Raw genomic sequence first — 17,932 nt, forward strand, 5'->3', positions numbered from 1 at the left:
TAATATTTTACAATTTTACTAATTTTTACCGTATTTCTGATCAGATGAATGAAGCCTTGATGAGCAGTAAACCTTCAGCAGTCTGTGTAATATTGCGACTGATATGCATTGGAAATGTAACTTTTAGCTCATTGCATTATGGGATATCATGTTCCATGTGTTGTGCTTTGTTGTTGCGCATTTTGGCAAATGTACAGTAGTAGGTCATTTGCATATTGTGCATAGTATACATACTGCCTAAATAGTAATAGTAGTACAGTTGAGGTCAAAAGTTTACGTACACCTTGCAGAATCTGAAAAAATGTTAATTATTTTAGCAAAATAAGAGGGATCATACAAAATGCATGTTATTTTTTATTTTGTACTGACCTGAATAAGATATTTCACATAGAGGACGTTTACATATAGTCCACAAGAAAAAATAACCGTTACATTTATAAAAATGACCCCGTTCAAAAGTTTACATACACTTGATTCTTAATACTGTGTTACCTGAATGATCCACAGTTGTGTTTTTTTTTGTTTAGTGATAGCTGTTTATGAGTCCCTTGTTTGTCCTGAACAGTTAAACTGTCTGCTGTTCTTCAGAAAAATCCTTCAGGTCCCACAAATTCTTTGTTTTTTCAGCTTTCTTGAGTATTTTAACCATTTCCAACAATGACTATGATTTTGCGATCCATCTTTTCACACTGAGGACAACCGAGGGACTCATATGCAACTATTACAGAAGGTTTAAATGCTCACTGATGCTCCATAAGGAAACACGATGCATTAAAACTTTTGGAATTTGAAAATCAGGGTAAATTTAACTTATTTTGTCTTCTGTAGCCTCTGAAAGGCAGTACTAAATAAAAAAAATATGATGTTTAGGCAGAATAACAAAAATGTACACATCGTCATTCTATTCAAAAGTTTTCACCCCCGGCTTTTAATGCATTGTGTTTCCTTCTGAAGCACCAGTAAGCATTTAAACCTTCTGTAATAGTTAAATATGAGTCCCTCAGTTGTCCTCAGTGTGAAAAGATGGATCTCAAAATCATACAGTCATTGTTAGAAAGGGTTCAAATACACAAAAATGCTGGAAAACCAAATGTAAACTTTTAACCTCAACTGTATGTAGTATGCTGTTCCAATCATAGCCTGTGTTTGTTGGTTCATGTCTATTATGTGTGTGTTTTGTGTGTGTTATGTGTCTGTTTGTTAGTTAGGAGACTTTATTTAGAAACTAGATTCATACAGTCATCTAAACACTAAACACACATCTCAAGCAGAACTGATTAATGGTGTTAATGCATGAAAGCAGATGATTTTGACAGAATTAGAATGTTCTACAGGACTAGAAGTTGAAATTGTGTTTATGTATGATGGTGAAGATTATAGGAATCTTTTGGGTTCAGTACGAGTTAAGCTTTGTTGGCAGCATCTGTGACATGCTGTTGATTATCACTGGAAATCAGCTCAACCTTGGAAAAATGCTTAGGAGAAATGCTGTTTACAGTAATGCTCTTACATGGGAAGTCTGTGGGCCAGGAGTGTACATTAAGTAAAAAGAAAACTATTATTTGAAATAAAGCTGAAATAAAACAAAATATTAATATTGGAAATATTAAAACTATACAAAAAAAACCCAAAAAGCTTTGGCAACTAGCTGAAATAAAACAGGTCGACATACTTAAATTACTAAAACTATAATATAATAATAAAAAAATTAAAGATGGATTTTTTTAAGTGTAATTGAAAAGTCAGGAATTTGTGCTTATTATTTTATTATTTATTAACTTGCTTATGTACTATAATTTTTATTACTATTATTAATTATAAAATTATTTGAATTAATTCATTTGTATTATTAGATTTGTGCTTGTTTATTATTACTATCATTAATAAAAAACAGGTTGACACTTAAATTACTTAAAACTTAAACATAATACAAAATATTTAAGCTTAAATAGAAAGACTTTTTTGAGAATGCAGTTACCAAGTCAGAAATTTGTGCTTGTTGTTTATTTGTTTATTTACATATTTATTATTACTATTATTTATCGTAATAATATTTTTGTTATTTTAATGAATTACTTTAAATTTTTTATAATTATTATTGTTTTAAGTAAAACAGGTTGACATACTTAAATTACTAAAACCTTTAAAATATTTAAGCTTAAATAGCAAAACCTTTATTTTTGTGAATGTAATTTAAAAGTCACAAATTTGTGCTTTTTATTTATTTATTTATTTATTATTACCATTATTATTAATAATAATAATTATTATTGTAATTAATTATTTTTTTATAGTTAGTTAATTAATGAATTAAAAAATAAACAAAAAACTAACTGAAATCATATTACTAAAACTAAAAGAAAAACATAATAATAATACAATTCATTTTAAGTCATTTTTTTATAGGTTTAGCAATTTTATTTACCATTTAAAATGACAATAGGGCATACAATGTGTAAAAAATTAAGCAAAAAATAAGATGAAAATATAATAGTAACTAATATAATATTTTAAATCTAATATATAATAAATCTAAATATGAATTAATGCTGTAATGGTTTATAAATAATACTAAAATGGGGCAAAGCATTCTAAGAGAGCTCAAAAAAGCAAAAATATGCTAAAGCACTTTTTTATTTTGCACCAGATGTGTTTTTTGAGCTGTAAAGTGGTGTAAATCATCCTTATATTGAGTAGGCTGCTTCTGGTTATGCAGTTGCTCCATGGACTTCCAGTGTAAGTGCATTTTTGCACACATCATTTTGATTTCCTGTGGTATTGGGCCCACTTGTGTAGATTTGGACTTATCTCGGTTTGTCCTAATGCGTAGAGGGCAGATTTTGTCTGTGATGTTTTAGCAGGTTGTCTAGTCTGTTGGGAACTGAACCGTTAATATGAGCTTGTTCATTAATTTCTCCATTACGCTTTGGGGAGCTCGCTAATAAGAAAGTGAAAGAGAGAGAAAAAAAGAGCGAATGGTTGACCTCAAATCAGTTTTTGTGCTTTAGAGGAGTGTGTGCGCGTGTGTGTGTGTGTGTGTGTGTGTGTGTGTGTGTGTGTGTGTGCTGTGCATGCAACGTTTGTTAAAGGGACAGTTCAGCTAGAAATGAAAATGCTGTCATTGACTGATTTTCTTCCATGGAACACAAAAAAAAAAAAGAAAATCTGAAGGAATATTCAAGCTGCTCTTTTGTTATACAATGAAAGTGGATGGTGATCACAGCTGTCAAATTTCAAAAAGAGACAAAAAGGCAAGAAATAATTTGACAGACTGCTACATTTTTACAGTTCTTCAGAAAAGATGTTGCTGGTGAAAGACAGTTACTCAAAAAAAAAAAAAAAAAAATTCAGCTGCAAACCCTCAAAAACAACTACAGCCTTGATCAATATAATTTAAGACCGTCCATAATAATTATTATTCTTTTAATTCTTTTTTTTTCTTTTTTATAATTAATTAATTTAAAAAAATAACTATTAATTATATTACAGTATTTTTATTCATAATATATAATTTTTTTTAATTTTAAATTAAATAATCAATTATCATTTTTAACTATAATTAAAAATAATTAAACAAATAAATAAATGAATTTATTTTATCTATTTATTTCTTCATAATGTATTGATACATTTTTATATATATAATTTTAATTTTAAATAATTGTAAAAGTTAAAACAAATAATAATATTTTTTATTATTAATTGTAATAATTATCATGTATAATAATCATAAATAAATAATATTATTTATGAATAATATAAATATACAAATAAATTAATTAAATTATTTCTTTTATGTATTTATTTATTTCCTCATAATGTATTGATAAATTACTACATATATGTTTTTTATTTTAAATAAGTTTACATTTTAAGCAAATAATAATAATAATAATAATAATAATATATTATCATTATTATTGTTAATTATAATAATTATCAATTATAATTTTTTATTGTAATCATAAATAATTAAATAACATAAATTTATAAATAAGTGAATTTCTAAATTTATTTTATTTATTTATTTACTCATAATGTATTGATGGCTATATATATATAGCTATGTATAACTGTGTAAATAATTTTTCTTTATTATTTAGCACGTAATTTAAATACTAGTTTTATTATTTCACTCTAAAATGTAGCTCTTGAAATTTAAAACTACTTAAAAACTACTTTTAATTTAGATACATTTTTAACTAAACTAAGCTAAACTTACAATATTAAGTGTACTTCTTTAAATTGAAACAACACATTATTCCATGTTTTAATGTTGAATTTTAAGTTGTGATAACTAATCACTGTAATCTTTTTTGTAATTAATGCTTTGCCAGTATTGTTTGCAAACACAATCATGCCAATAAAGTACTTAAAACTGAATTAAATCGGTGACATTGCCTTGAAAAAGTAGCATAAACATCCCCTTTTGTGTTCCACGGAAGGCCGACAGTCACTGCGGTGCTGTTTATTTTTGGGTGTACCGTCCCTTTAAATGGTTCTGCAGTGATTTGCCCCCTGCATGTGACCCCTGATGTACAGAATGGAGTTTAACGCACTAACTCTCTCGCTCACAGGGTTAATAACACCACAGCTGCAGCGTGTTTTCTTTCAGTTGCCGTTTCTTTTACGTTTTGTTTAAGTTTGCGTTCTCCTTTGTTCTATTAATTGATTAATTGATTAATTCGTTTCATTTTTGGGTCCTTATTTCTCTTGTTTTGTGTTCCCCCTCCTTTTTTGTTTACCTCTTTCTGGATCCATTTGGTCCGCACTCCCTCTCTCTCTCTCTTTCTCTCTGTAAACCTCTCTCTCTCTCTCTCTCTCTCCCTCTCACTCACTGGTCGCTGCTCTGTGGCTCGTGTCTTACCGGTAGCTTATGTCCCTGTTAACGTCCCCCATACCTCGCCAGCCCCCCCCTGACCCTCCCTCACCTTCTGCTGTGACCCCTGACCCCTGCCCCACTCCCCAGACCCCCAAACAGTCCAAGGAGCCCCTGTCCCACCGATTCAACGACCTCATGACCTCCAAGCCCAAAATGCACTGCCTCAGGAGCCTCCGGCGAGGGGTAAGTATCCGTGCATGCTGGCGTTTTCCACGTCTTCCACATGCGTGTGTTCACGTAAGCGTGTGCCGCTCTGTGCCTGTCATCGCTTGTGCTGTCATGTCAGTGTATGTCTGCATAAAGAAAAAAGGAGCCGAATGATCATTTTGAGGTGTTTTTGGCATCGTAATCTAAATGCAAAACAACCTATTGAAGTCATAATCTGACTAATGCTGCCTTTAAATCATGACTGAATGATCATATTTGGGAGATTCTTCAGTTAGGGTAACTTTTCTGTGGCCTAAAATATTGAAGGAAAAAATATATATATATATTCATTCATTTATTTCTTTATTTTATCGTATTTATTTAGCAATAATAATAAACATTATAAACAGGAGTTTCTACCCCAATTAGTGTTATTCTAGTAGTATTATTAGTATTATTATAAATTAGTTTTCAATTTCTGTTTTATATTTCATTTTTAGTTTAAGTCTTAGTAGTTTTGTTATGTGCTTTTTGTTAAAATATTTCTATCTAGCTTTATTTCAGTTTTAGTTTAGTCATTTTATATCTTGAATTGGATATTATATTTATATTTATATTTTTTTATTTTTTTTAAATGTTTTAAGTCTTAGTAATTTCTCATTTTCATTTTTAATAATTTTTAAAAATATTTCTATTTAGCTTTATTTCATTTTTAGGTTAAGTAATGTTATGTTTTGAATTAGATTTTATATTTATATTTTCAATTACAGTTTTTACTTTTAAATTTTTTTATATTTAATTTTTTTTTGTCTATGTATTAGTAATTTTGTTATGTGCTTTTGTCATTTTTATTAATTTTTATATTTCTATTTAGCTTATTTTCAATTTTAGGTTTAGTAATTTTATATTTTGAATTAAATTTATATTTATATTTCCAATTTGAATGTTTACTTTTTTTAATTCTTTAAGTCTTAGTTTTGTTATGTGCTTTTTGTCAAAATATATTAATATATAATATAATAATAATAATAATAATAATAATAATAATATATAATTATAATTATAATATATAATCATATTTTCAATTTGAAGAATTTTAAAAAAATATTTTAAGTCAGTTTATTTAAGTTAGAAAGTTGTATGTGCTTTTATCAATTGTATTAATGTTTTAAAAATATTTCTATTTAGCTTTATTTTATTTCAGTTTAAGTTTTGTCATTTTATATTTTTTAAATATTTTCTTATTTTTTAAGTATTAGTAATTTTGTTATGTGCTTTTGTAATTTTTATTATTTGTGCTTTTTAAATATGTTTTAGGTTTAGTATTTTTTGTATTTTTTAGTATATATATATATATATATATATATATATATATATATATATATATATATATATATATATATTTTTTTTATAAAATGAAGATTTTATGCTTATATTTTAAATTTATTTTTAATATTTTTATATATATTTAAAAAATATATATATTTTTAAGTCTTAGTAATTTTATGTGCTTTTGTCATTTTTGTCATTTTTATTTATTATTGTTATTGTTATTATTATTATTATTTTTTTCTTTCTATTTAGCTTTTTCCAGTTTTAGGTTTAGTAATTTTATATTTTGAATTTTTTTTTTTTTTTCTTATATTTATAATTTTTTACTTTTTTGTATTTAAAAACTATATCAAATTATTTAAATTTTATTTAAAATATTATATAATTAAATGGAATTTCTCAGATGGCTGCAAATATCACAGCAAGCATTTTAGAGAATAGTTGAGTTTTTACAAAAAAAAAATCCTAAATTTTAATATTATACTAAATTATGCTTAATTAAATTATATTTTTCTTTGCCTTTTAGTTTGTTGCACCAGTGCTAAAAAAACTCTTCCTGTCAATTATTCTGAACTAGATTAAACTATTTCACACATGACTAAATATCGACTTAAATGGACTTCAAGGCAGCGTTGGGTTCCGAAGGGATGATGTCACAGTGTGACTAAGATTCCGCAGGCGATGATTCTGGAATTGTTTATATCTTTCGGCTCCTTTTTCCCTCCACCTCACGCAGCCAATGAAATCCACTCTGCCTCTTTCTCTCTCTCTCTGTCAGTCTACCTCTCTTTCTCTCTCTTTTATGTTTCGTTGTTTGCGTTTTCCATGGTTTCACTGTGTCACGTTTTAAGATACATGCAAACACAATTACACACTTCACACGCAGGGCGCCAGTCGAAGGCACCCTGCGGTGACAGATAAAGTAAAACGGGTGCTCAAACATAAAGGTTCATCCTGAGTAATGCGATTACACACACGCAAACACTCAGAAACAATGTCTTCTATTTACACACACGCTGACATGTGACTTTCTGATAAAGTCAGACCAGATTCACCTTCCCGTCAGGAAGGCCGTCCACGTGTTTCCGCCTGTGCGAGCGCAGATTTAGACTTTTGAATGACTTTGCTAGATAACAAATGCAAAGCACAGCAGATAACAGAGCTTTCCCATGTCCCTGTGCAAATCTCAGATAGTTTTTATCTTTTCAAAATGCAGCGAGTATAGATATTGCTCTCGGCTTCGCAAGGATCGATGGTCAGCGAATAGAAAAACAGATTTATCGTTTCCTATTTTTGGCCGTTCATCTGTCAGGAAGTGCATGGGTAGGTTCATCATGCTGACAGAGCTCTATGAAGCTTTTTGTTCACATTTTTAGCAGATATACTCTCAACAGTGATGCTGATGGCATGAATCAGCTCACAGCTGAAGAAAGAAAGGATGTTATAAACACAAATGGTAAAATAGAGGAATAAACTTGAACATGTGAAGGTTTTTGACACTTTCATTTTCTCCATTTGTGGTCCTGTATGTGTTTTGATGTAAACTACTGTTCGAAGGTTTGAGATTGGTAAGAAATTAAGGCTTATGTTCAGCAAGGATGCATTACATTTATTAAAAGTGATAGATTATGAAGATTTCTAGTTTGAATAAATGCTTTTCTTTTGACCATTCTGTTCATCAGAGAATCCTAAAAAATAGTTTGCACAAAATTATTAAGCAGCACAACTGTTTTTAACATTGGTGATAATCAGAAATGTTTCTTGAGGAGCAAATCAGCATATTAGAATGATTTCTGAAGGATCGTGTGACGCTGAAAACTGTGCTGATGCTGAAAATTCAGCTTTGCGTTACAAAAATAAATTTTATTTTAAAACACATTTAAATAGAAAACAGTTATTTTAAATTGTAATAATATTTCACAATTTTACAGTTTTTACTGTATTTTTTCTACCAAGAAAATGCAGCCTTGGTAAGACGAAGAGTCTTCTTTAAAGACTAAAAAATCTTACTGACCCTAAACGTTTGAACAGTAGGGTTATAGAGCACTAGTATTGCATAAGTTGAAATTGTTTTTTTATTTAAATTTGAATATATATTCTTTCAATATTTTATTTTTTTGTTTAATTCTTGTCATTTTATGTGATTTTGTCATTTTTATTAATTTCTAAAAAATATTTCTCTATAGCTTTATTTTTATTTTACGTTAAGTAATTTTATATGTTGAATTAGATTTTATATTTGTATTTTCAATTTTAATTTTTACTTTTTATATTTTATTTTTTGTTTAAGTGCTTTTGTCATTTTTATTATTTTTTTATATTTCTATTTAGCTTTATTTCAGTTGTTTATTTAGTGATTTTATATTTTGAATTGTATTTTATATATATAATTATATTTTATATCATTTTAATTTTTATAAATTTATTTCTATAAAAAAATTATGTAAAACTATATAATTTATATAATATTTGATTTTGACTTATGACAGTGCATTTTTATTTTTATTAGATTTTTTTAAATATATATTTCAGTTTAGCTTTAATTTATTTGATTTCAGTTCAGGTTTAGTAGTTTCGTTTACATTTTTAAATCATTTTAATTTGAGTTTTCCATCAGAAATTTATGTTAATTCTTTCAATGGAATTTTAATTAATAAAACAATCTTTTATTATTTAAATTCTAATTACATTAAAATAAGTTACATTTTAAAACATATTCAAATAGAAAACAGTTTTTTATTAAATTGTAATAATATTTCACAATATTACTGTTCTTATTGTATTTTGTATCAAGAAAATGCAGCTTTGGTGAGACAAAGAGTGATTTTTAAAGACTAAAAAGTTTTACTGACCCTAAACATTTGAACAGTAGAGTTGTAAAGCATTAGTATCGCAGAAGTTAGAATTGTTTTTCTATTTAAATTTTTACTTTTGTTATATATTTTAAAAAATATTTTTTTTGTTTAATTCTTAGTAATTTCATGTGATTTTTATAATTTTTTTATATTTCTATTTAGCTTTTTTTCAATTTTTTGAATTTTGTTTATATTTTTAATTAAAATTTTTACTTTTTTATTTATTTAATTTTTTGTTTAAGCTTAGTAATTTTACATGCTTTTGTCATCTTATTGTTTTGTGTGTTTAAATTGTATATATTTGCAGGTTTATTGACACAAAAAGTGTGTTTGTGTACTTGTGCAAAATGTTTTTAGTGTGCAAATGTTTTTAGTGTATATTTAGTGTACATATTTGTATTGAAATGTGTTTGTGGAATGATGGAGTGTGTGCGACTGTGTGTTTGTATAGTTATGCATGAGTGTGTGTGTGTTTAATTAGGGTTTATTCTTTGCTGCAGTCTGCCCAGTCTCTCTATTATAATAAAGAAATCATGAAGAGGACTCTCGGTCGGCCTACGTATGCTTTCGAGGCCAGGCAATATGTCGTAAGTGTGTGAGAGGAGGCAAGAGTGTGTGTGGGTTTACTTAGAAAAGTGTGCTAAATATAAAAGGAACCACACATTCATTTTGAAGAAAAAAATATATATATATTTAATTTTTTTTTAAATATATAATTATAATATATATAATTTTGATTATTATTATAATTTTTATAATCATTTAGATTTTTTTTATTAAAACAGGTGTGTGTGTGTTTGAATGATAGCTGAAATAGAGTAAATAATTTAACAGACTTAACCTCATTTAGCGATTTTTTTATTTTAATTAATGTGATATTGTTCAAAAAAATAAATTAATATCTTTTTGAATTCATTTGAATGAGGTTAATGTCTGATACTCCATTTGTAATTGAGAAAAGTTACATCACCATCAGCTGTTTCCCTTATTGGCTCTTCTGGCTTCTGACCCCGCCTCCCATGTGCAACCCCAGCAGCCTGGCTCCGCCCCCCACGCTCTGGCAGCAAATCAGCTTGTGTGGGAGGGGTTAATTCTTAAAGTGTCACGAGTGCGATTTCCGAATGCAAGCCTTGCGCATTCATGATCATCTTTGACCCTTCTGGTGCTCGTAACACTTGATCACACGCAAGGATACGTTCAGAATTCACCCCTTTCGGTGTTTCCCTGCTTTGATATATTGAATGGTCCTCTGTGTACATCACGTTCACACAAACGTTCACACAATCCCGTCTGTATTTGATATCTATGTCCGTTACAAATGCGTTGAATTCTACATCCTGTTGGCGCATTCATGAGTTTGAGAACGTTGTATGTCCTGTCAGTGGGTTTATGCATTTGTCCAAATACATCTGTCAGAACTTCCGAAAATCTCCATAGTTTGAGCACCCTAAAATATGAAGACGTTCAGAGGAAAATGTGTCTTCACAGAGATAGGTTTCTCGAAATGAGAGGTTTTTGGTGTCACAGCTTTATTAAAATTAGAGTATTATTTTTTTTTCATAATCAGGATGCTTTATGCCAATGTGCACAAATATTTTTAATAAAATATATATATTTTTTTACATTATTAGCATGCTTTATTCTATGGTGCACTAAATAAATAATGAATAGTTTTTTTTCTTAAATATATATAAAAGCTATTTTATTTATATTTTTAAGTATTTTAATTCATTTTAATATTTATTTTTAGATACTATATGTTGTATTTTATTTGCTTAGTTTTGATATATGTATTTGCATATTTTATAATGTTTTTTTATTTTTATTTTTTTACATAATTAGCATGCTGTATTCTATGGTGCACTAAATAAATAATTAACAGGTTTTTTAATATATAAAAACTATTTGTTTTTAAATTTTTAAATATTTTAATTCATTAATAATATTTTTATATACTATATGTTGTATTTTATTTGAATATTTTATAATGTTTTTTTATTAAATATATTTTTTTACATAATTAGCATGCTTTATTCTATGGTGCACTAAATAAATAATTAATAGGTTTTTTTAAATATATATATATATATATATATATATAAAAGCTATTTTTATTTATATTTTTAAATATTTATTTTTTTAGATACAATATGTTGTATTTTATTTGCATAGTTTTTTATATATGTATTTGCATATTTTATTATGTTTTTTTATAAAATAAACTTTTTTACATAATTAGCATGCTTTATTCTATGGTGCACGAAATAAATAGTTAATAGTTGTAAATGCTTTTTTTTAAATAATATTTTTCTAAATAATCATCATGCATTTATTCAAAACAGTAAATAAACATTTATGATTTATTTTTAAAATATGAATATTTTTTATGTTTTAAATATTTTGTTTTTAAATTATAGATTAATATTTTTTTGTGCGGTTATTTACATACATGCTAATTTAATGTCTTTTTTGTGTTTTAAAATGGTCTCCTATTAACCTCCTGATTAAAGTAATTTAACAATCCCAGGTGTTCAAAACTAACTATTTACTTCACGATTTTACCACACTTTTACTTTTATCTCCATGAATTGCTTTGTTTTGAGTTCCCTTCCCAGGTACGATTACCCAGAATCCTCTCTGGCGTGATGGCCACCTCAAAAACAAGCCCCTTATTGAGAATATTTTCATTTTTGTTTCTCTTTCTCCTTCCTCTGTCTTCTCTCTTGTACATCCATCCCTGACGTGTTCTGTTTATTGGCTGACTATTGCTTTAGGACTGATAATGTCATCTTCATGTGACCCTGTAACATTGTGTGTAATAACTGGTTCATTGGTTCAAGCTGAAGTTCACTGCATCAGAAAGAAATTGCAATTAATTTCTGATATAAAATCAAATATTTTCTCCAATGCAAATGCACCAAACTACAGCAGTAAAATGAGTTTGGTGAACATTGGTGTATCATTAGAGTGCAATATTGCAATTAACAACTTAAAGGGCCAGTCCACCCAAAAATGAAATTCTGTCGTTTCATTCTAAAGCTGTATGCATTCCTTCAAAGAATTTTGGTAACAAATAGTTTTGGTTACCAATATTCTGCAAAGTATCTTCCACAGAAGTAAGAAATGCATACAAGTCTTCAACGACATGAGGGTGAGTAAATGAAGACAGAATTTTCATATTTTAGTGGACTGTCCCTTTAAATGTTTAGAACTTTCTGGAATATTTAAAGCTTCTGAAATATAAATGCTCATAAAAGGCCTGTACTTTGTGCCAAAGTGAGGCTTTCAGCTTAATTTCCCATAGCTCTGCCAGCAGAAATCTGTCTTATGATGGAGCACAAAATACTGCCGGCTGGCCAAATGCGAAGTGTGATGTAGTGAGCTTCATCATTGACATCATAAGGCATGAGCACACATGCATGCGTGTGTATGAGGTGTACAGCGGTCTGATGTTGCTCCCTCTGATGTTTTCTCTCTTCTCTCGGTTCATTCCCTCGATCGCTCTCTCTTTTCGTCCGTGAGAAGCTCTCTCTAAAGCTGGTAAGCATGACCTCAGTAGCATGTCGGTAGCGGCATGACCGTAGCATGTCCGTCGCTGTAGTAACACATGGTCCTTTAACATCACTTTGTTCCTTTGTGTTCGACCCTTATGGTTATTTTTTGTTTATAAGGATAGTTCACCCAAAAATTAAAATTTGATGTCTTTTTACTCACCCTCAGGCCATCCAAGATGACTATTTTTTTAATCCGTGGTCCTTGCTGATTCATAAAATGCAAGTCAGTGGTTAGCGGCACTTTAAGAGTCAAAAAAAGCATATCAGGCAACGCAAATTAATACCAGTGGATCCTGAATAGGGCAAAAATCATAATCACGAGGATTTTGGTTAATATTGTAATCACGATTATTTAACACGATTATGACTGGGTCCAAAACTTTATATTAGTGATTAATTTTAAGAGAGCAATACGAAAGAAAAAAAGATAAAAAAAAAAAACAAAAAAAAAAACGGAATACTTTTATACAAATCTAAAACTTACTACAGAAATTAAATGTACATATATATATACAACATTTTATATAATTTTTACTTTTTTAAATTAAAAAATATTTTTATATAAATTTATTTCTATAAAAATGTATATGAAACACATAATGTATGTAAAATGTAATTTTTTATGACGTTTAAGTCATTTTATTATGTGCGTTTGCCATCTTTGTTAGATTTTTTACAAATATATTTCTGTTTAGCTTTTTATTTTATTTCAGTTCAGGTTTTTTTTTTTAATAAAAATGAATACTGAATACTTTTATACAAATCTAAAGTAGTCTAACAATACTACAGAAATTTAATGTAATTATTTGAATGTAAAATAAAACAGCGTCTTCACTGTAAGAATTAAACAAGCTTTGTTTCTTATTAAAACTACAAAAGTCCTTCGTTCAAGAGCAGTGAGTGATTTTTCTCTTTGTATTTTGACGTTTTATTAATATTAAGCACAGAGACAGCAGAAGGAATATTATTTGTTGCCGCCTTAAGAGCAACACGGATCCAATATATTGTTTTTATACTGTTAATATTTTTGTGTGTCTTTGACCCTTTAGTCGCGCACCTTGAGCTAAAAGAGAGAGAAAAGATAGCGAATACACAGAACGGTGCAAATTCTCTTTCTCGCTTTTAAAAACTTCAAAGAAACGTTAAATGATTTTGCTGACTTGCATGTGAAATTAGGCTTTAATGGAGGAGCGAAAGCGCTCCGCTGGAAGGGGCGTAAGGGGGCGCAATAATTGTTTCATCTTGATTACTGTATTTTCATGATCGTTTGAAACCGAAATCAAAACTGAATTTCGATTAATTGCACAGCCCGATGATATATTAAATTCTTATGAAGCAAAATGATCAGTCTGTGCAAGAAACTGAATGTTATTTACAACATTATTACCTGTAATAGAGCCTCAGGAAGATGTCCCTTTTTAGTGTACTGAATGAACCAGTTCACTGAATCAGACTGAATCGTCTGAAACGGTTCATGTCTCGAGCCACACAGATCTACAAGGTGTCTAAACTTACTTTTAGACACCTGAAAGTCACTTTGACTCAAAAAATACCAGCTTATACTACGGAGCTGTTGAATGCTAGAATCTGATTGGCTGACGAATGTTCTAATGGTATGCATTATTTTCAGGGAAACACACAGCAAATGTAGTTCTAGGCAGCACTTGACCGCATTACATGTCTATATCACTGCGTCACACGATTTCAGTTATTTCAAGCCATTATTGTGTTAAATTAGAAAGTATCAAGTAGAAATTACAAATAGTAGATTTAGAGAGAAATATTTTATTTGATTCAACATAAAATTTACATAACATAAAATCAACATAAAATGTGATTAACCACGATTTAATTGTTTAACAGCACTTGTAAAAATATTATAAATAAAATGTGACCCTGGACCACAAAACCAGTCATAAGGTTAAATTTTACAAAACTGAGATATATACATCATATGAAAGCTCAATAAATAAGCTTTCTATTGATGCATGGTTTGTTAGGATAGGACAATATTTGGCCGAGATACATCTATTTGAAAATTTGAAATCTAAGGGTGCAAAAAATCTAAATACTGAGAAAATCACCTTTAAAGTTGTCCAAATTAAGTTCTTAACAATGCATATTACTAATCAAAAATTACATTTTGATAGGTTTACAGTAGGAATTTTACAAAAAATCTTCATGGAACATGATCTTTACTTAATTTCCTAATGATTTTTGACATAAAAGAAAAATCAATAATTTTGACCCATACTATGTATTTTTGGCTATTGCTACAAATACACCCCAGCGACTTAAGACTGGTTTTGTGGTCCAGGGTCACATATTACGTTTCTTGCACAAACAGATAATTTCGCTTCATAAGACCTCAGTATATCATCAGGAGCCACTGGTTTTAATTTGATCTTGCCTGTATGCTTTTTTGACTCTTAAAGTGCCAGTAGCTGCTGATTTGCATTTTATGAATCAACAAGGAACACGTTTCCAGGTAAAAATCAGTTTTACTGTACTCAAGAAAAAAAAAGCGTACATCTTTGATGGCCTGTTGGTGTGAAATTTAATTAACAGCAAATTTTCATTTCTGGGTGAACTATCCCTTTAACGTCACTTTTGATATTGTTTTGTTCTATAATTTTACCTTTGTGTGTATTTAAGTATAAAACCATGTTGTTGTCTGATTTATCTTTTTGTTGATGTCTGTTTTGTTTTGTCTTGTTGCCTTGGTGACTGTCCCTCTGTGTAGCTCTCACTCAATGCCCACGTGCGGAACCTAATTGAGGTGATCTGAAACCCGTTTTTTGTCCCTGTGTTTTGTTTATTTGTCCCTGATTCGGTCTTTATGTATTTCAGCTTGATTAATTGGATCCCTAACCAGATGTGTGGCATAATATGCTGAAATATGATCATTTTGAATGTACTTAGAGTATTTGAAATGCTAAATTAATATATAGTCTTTATTTTATGTCATTCCAAACCTTGAGGTGCACGAAAGGAGATGCTTAGTTTTACTTGTATGGAAAAGAGCAGCATGCACATTTTGCTAAATTTTGCTAAAAATTTCTTTCATGTTTCACTGAAGAAATAAAGTCAAATTGGTTTTTGAATGACATGAAGGAGAAAAATAATATAAAATAAGGTGTTTCTAATAGAATAGATCAAAAAACATTTTACATGTGATTATTGAATCACTGTTGGTGTATGATTTATATTTGACTATATAATGTTTAGATATATATGTAAACATTCATCTATTTATACATATGTGTATTTTGATCCATATCATTTGATTTCTGAGTTGATTTCTGCATTTTTTTTTTAGTTTAGATCTATTTTGTTATCTATTTTTATTTTTAAATAATCAAAATGTCTCATAATTAACAATTTATTTTAACAATTTGTCTTTGTTTTGAAGAGGGTGAGTACAACAGTGAGTGTAGCATGTTTATTGTGCTTGTGTAGATGTTAATTATTAATTTTTAAGTTTGCCTGGAATTTTGGTTTTATGGTTTTAACTGTATTTTGAGGAACAATGCAATGCATGCTCAGAAAAATCTGGTTGTTTATTGTTGCATGACAGTATGGTGATATGGAGGAAGGGGTAAGGTCATTGTGCCTGCCTTGTGACCTTTGACCTTTTAGTGAGGCGTTTACATTGACCCGTAGAAAAATACAGCCGCCCACCTATTCAGTCCAAACACATTTGAACAAAAATCTGTGAAGGAATAAGATCCAGTTTTAGGCTAGGAAAGTATGATTTTATTTCTAGAAAGCCTACTTTAACCCTGTGAAGCCAGACATATGATATAATAGTCAAAATAACCAAGTTTTTAAAAAATGGAACAGTTTATCTTAAAATAAACGTTTGCATATGAGTACATATTCGATAAGTCAGGCTTTTATGGCTCATATAGCTGATAAAATGAAGCTCATACATGAAGAAGAAAAAACTGATTTTACTCAGAGACTCAAACTGACTCATTTGGTGCAATTTCTGATATTTTTATGGCCAAAAATTATAGCTAGTAATGTAAATCAATGAGACACAATAGCACAATACTTACATAAAAGGCATATAAATATTAGTTTTCACTCTATATCTTTCAATAAAGTCTTAGTATGATATTTAAGGGGAAACACTGCAGGCAAAAATGCTGTTTTTTCATGTACCTGTCAAATTTTGGGCTTTTTGCTTGTGTTTTTACCGACCAGTGTAAAGAAAACACCCAAAAGACACTGTTAAGAGTTTCTTTTATAGCACTTTATCTATTTGTGTCAATAGATTTCAAATACAATACATATTTTTAAAGGCAGTTTTCTTAAAATGAGTTTTTTCTCCTATACTGAGCAATAAATCTCCACTTCAGTAGCACTCACACACACCAAACTTTACATTTTTATTCCTGTCTTTATTCTGAAGGTTTTTACAGAGGGATTTGCTTATATATAATTAGCTTTTTACTTCCCCCAAAATGGTAAACAATAGTTTTCTGTCTGTTCTAAATGAGATACCCAAAATCCCCTCTGTAAAAACATTTGACTCTAATATGCAAAAAAAATATTCAACAGTAATTTTGTAACTGAATTGATCCAGTGTTTCGATTTTTGTACTAGAAATGTATGCAAATTAGTGTATATTTCATTTAATACTACGTAACATTTAAAATAAAAACTTGTAATACAAAAAATGTTTGCAATTATCAATGTAATCAATCATTTGGGTAAGTAAGGTGATAACTATTAGTTTTTTTTTTTTACCCTATTCACCTGCAGTGTCTCGCCTTAAATGCTTAGTTTTATGATCAAAACAAACAAACAAATAAACATTTCTCAAAAACATAACTCATATTTGATAGAGTTAAACAACATACATATGGATAATCAAGTTAACCTGATTTGCTTTAGTTCAGTAAGTGTTTATCTTGAAAAATTACTAACAATATAAAAGTTTTTCACACGTTTACTAAGATATCACTGCAAAAAGACATGTACCATGACCATGATTTATACCAAAAGGCCTTCTAATTGCTAAAAAAAGTGTCATCAGATGACAGAAGGCATGTAGTAGATTGAGTTCATTTAAAGGTCTTAGATTTGTATATCATATGCTTCCTAGGGTTAAAAATCAGGTTTAACCTCCCTAAATTCATGGCTCTTTGGCTCCA

The 17,932-nt window shown here is 28.9% G+C and overlaps 1 protein-coding gene across 14 annotated transcripts in view; it reads left to right on the forward strand.

The window, feature by feature from the left end:
* Positions 1–17,932, forward strand: part of fnbp1b (formin binding protein 1b) — a 100,022-nt gene that overhangs the window by 70,957 nt on the left and 11,133 nt on the right. For 3 of the 14 annotated variants that reach the window (XM_073825233.1, XM_073825235.1, XM_073825234.1), the window contains exons 10-11: positions 4,874–5,065; positions 12,742–12,756. The exons of 2 other annotated variants lie outside the window; for them this stretch is intronic. In XM_073825233.1, coding sequence (XP_073681334.1) covers positions 4,874–5,065; positions 12,742–12,756 — 207 coding nt within the window. Of the gene's footprint in view, positions 1–4,873; positions 5,066–9,716; positions 9,804–12,741; positions 12,757–15,513; positions 15,550–17,932 lie in introns of all 14 variants that reach the window. 9 more of the 14 variants (XM_073825231.1, XM_073825244.1, XM_073825237.1 and 6 more) reach the window with 6 other exon arrangements.

This window comes from Garra rufa, chromosome 19, assembly GCF_049309525.1.
Source record: "Garra rufa chromosome 19, GarRuf1.0, whole genome shotgun sequence".
Classification (NCBI taxonomy): Eukaryota; Metazoa; Chordata; class Actinopteri; order Cypriniformes; family Cyprinidae; genus Garra; species Garra rufa.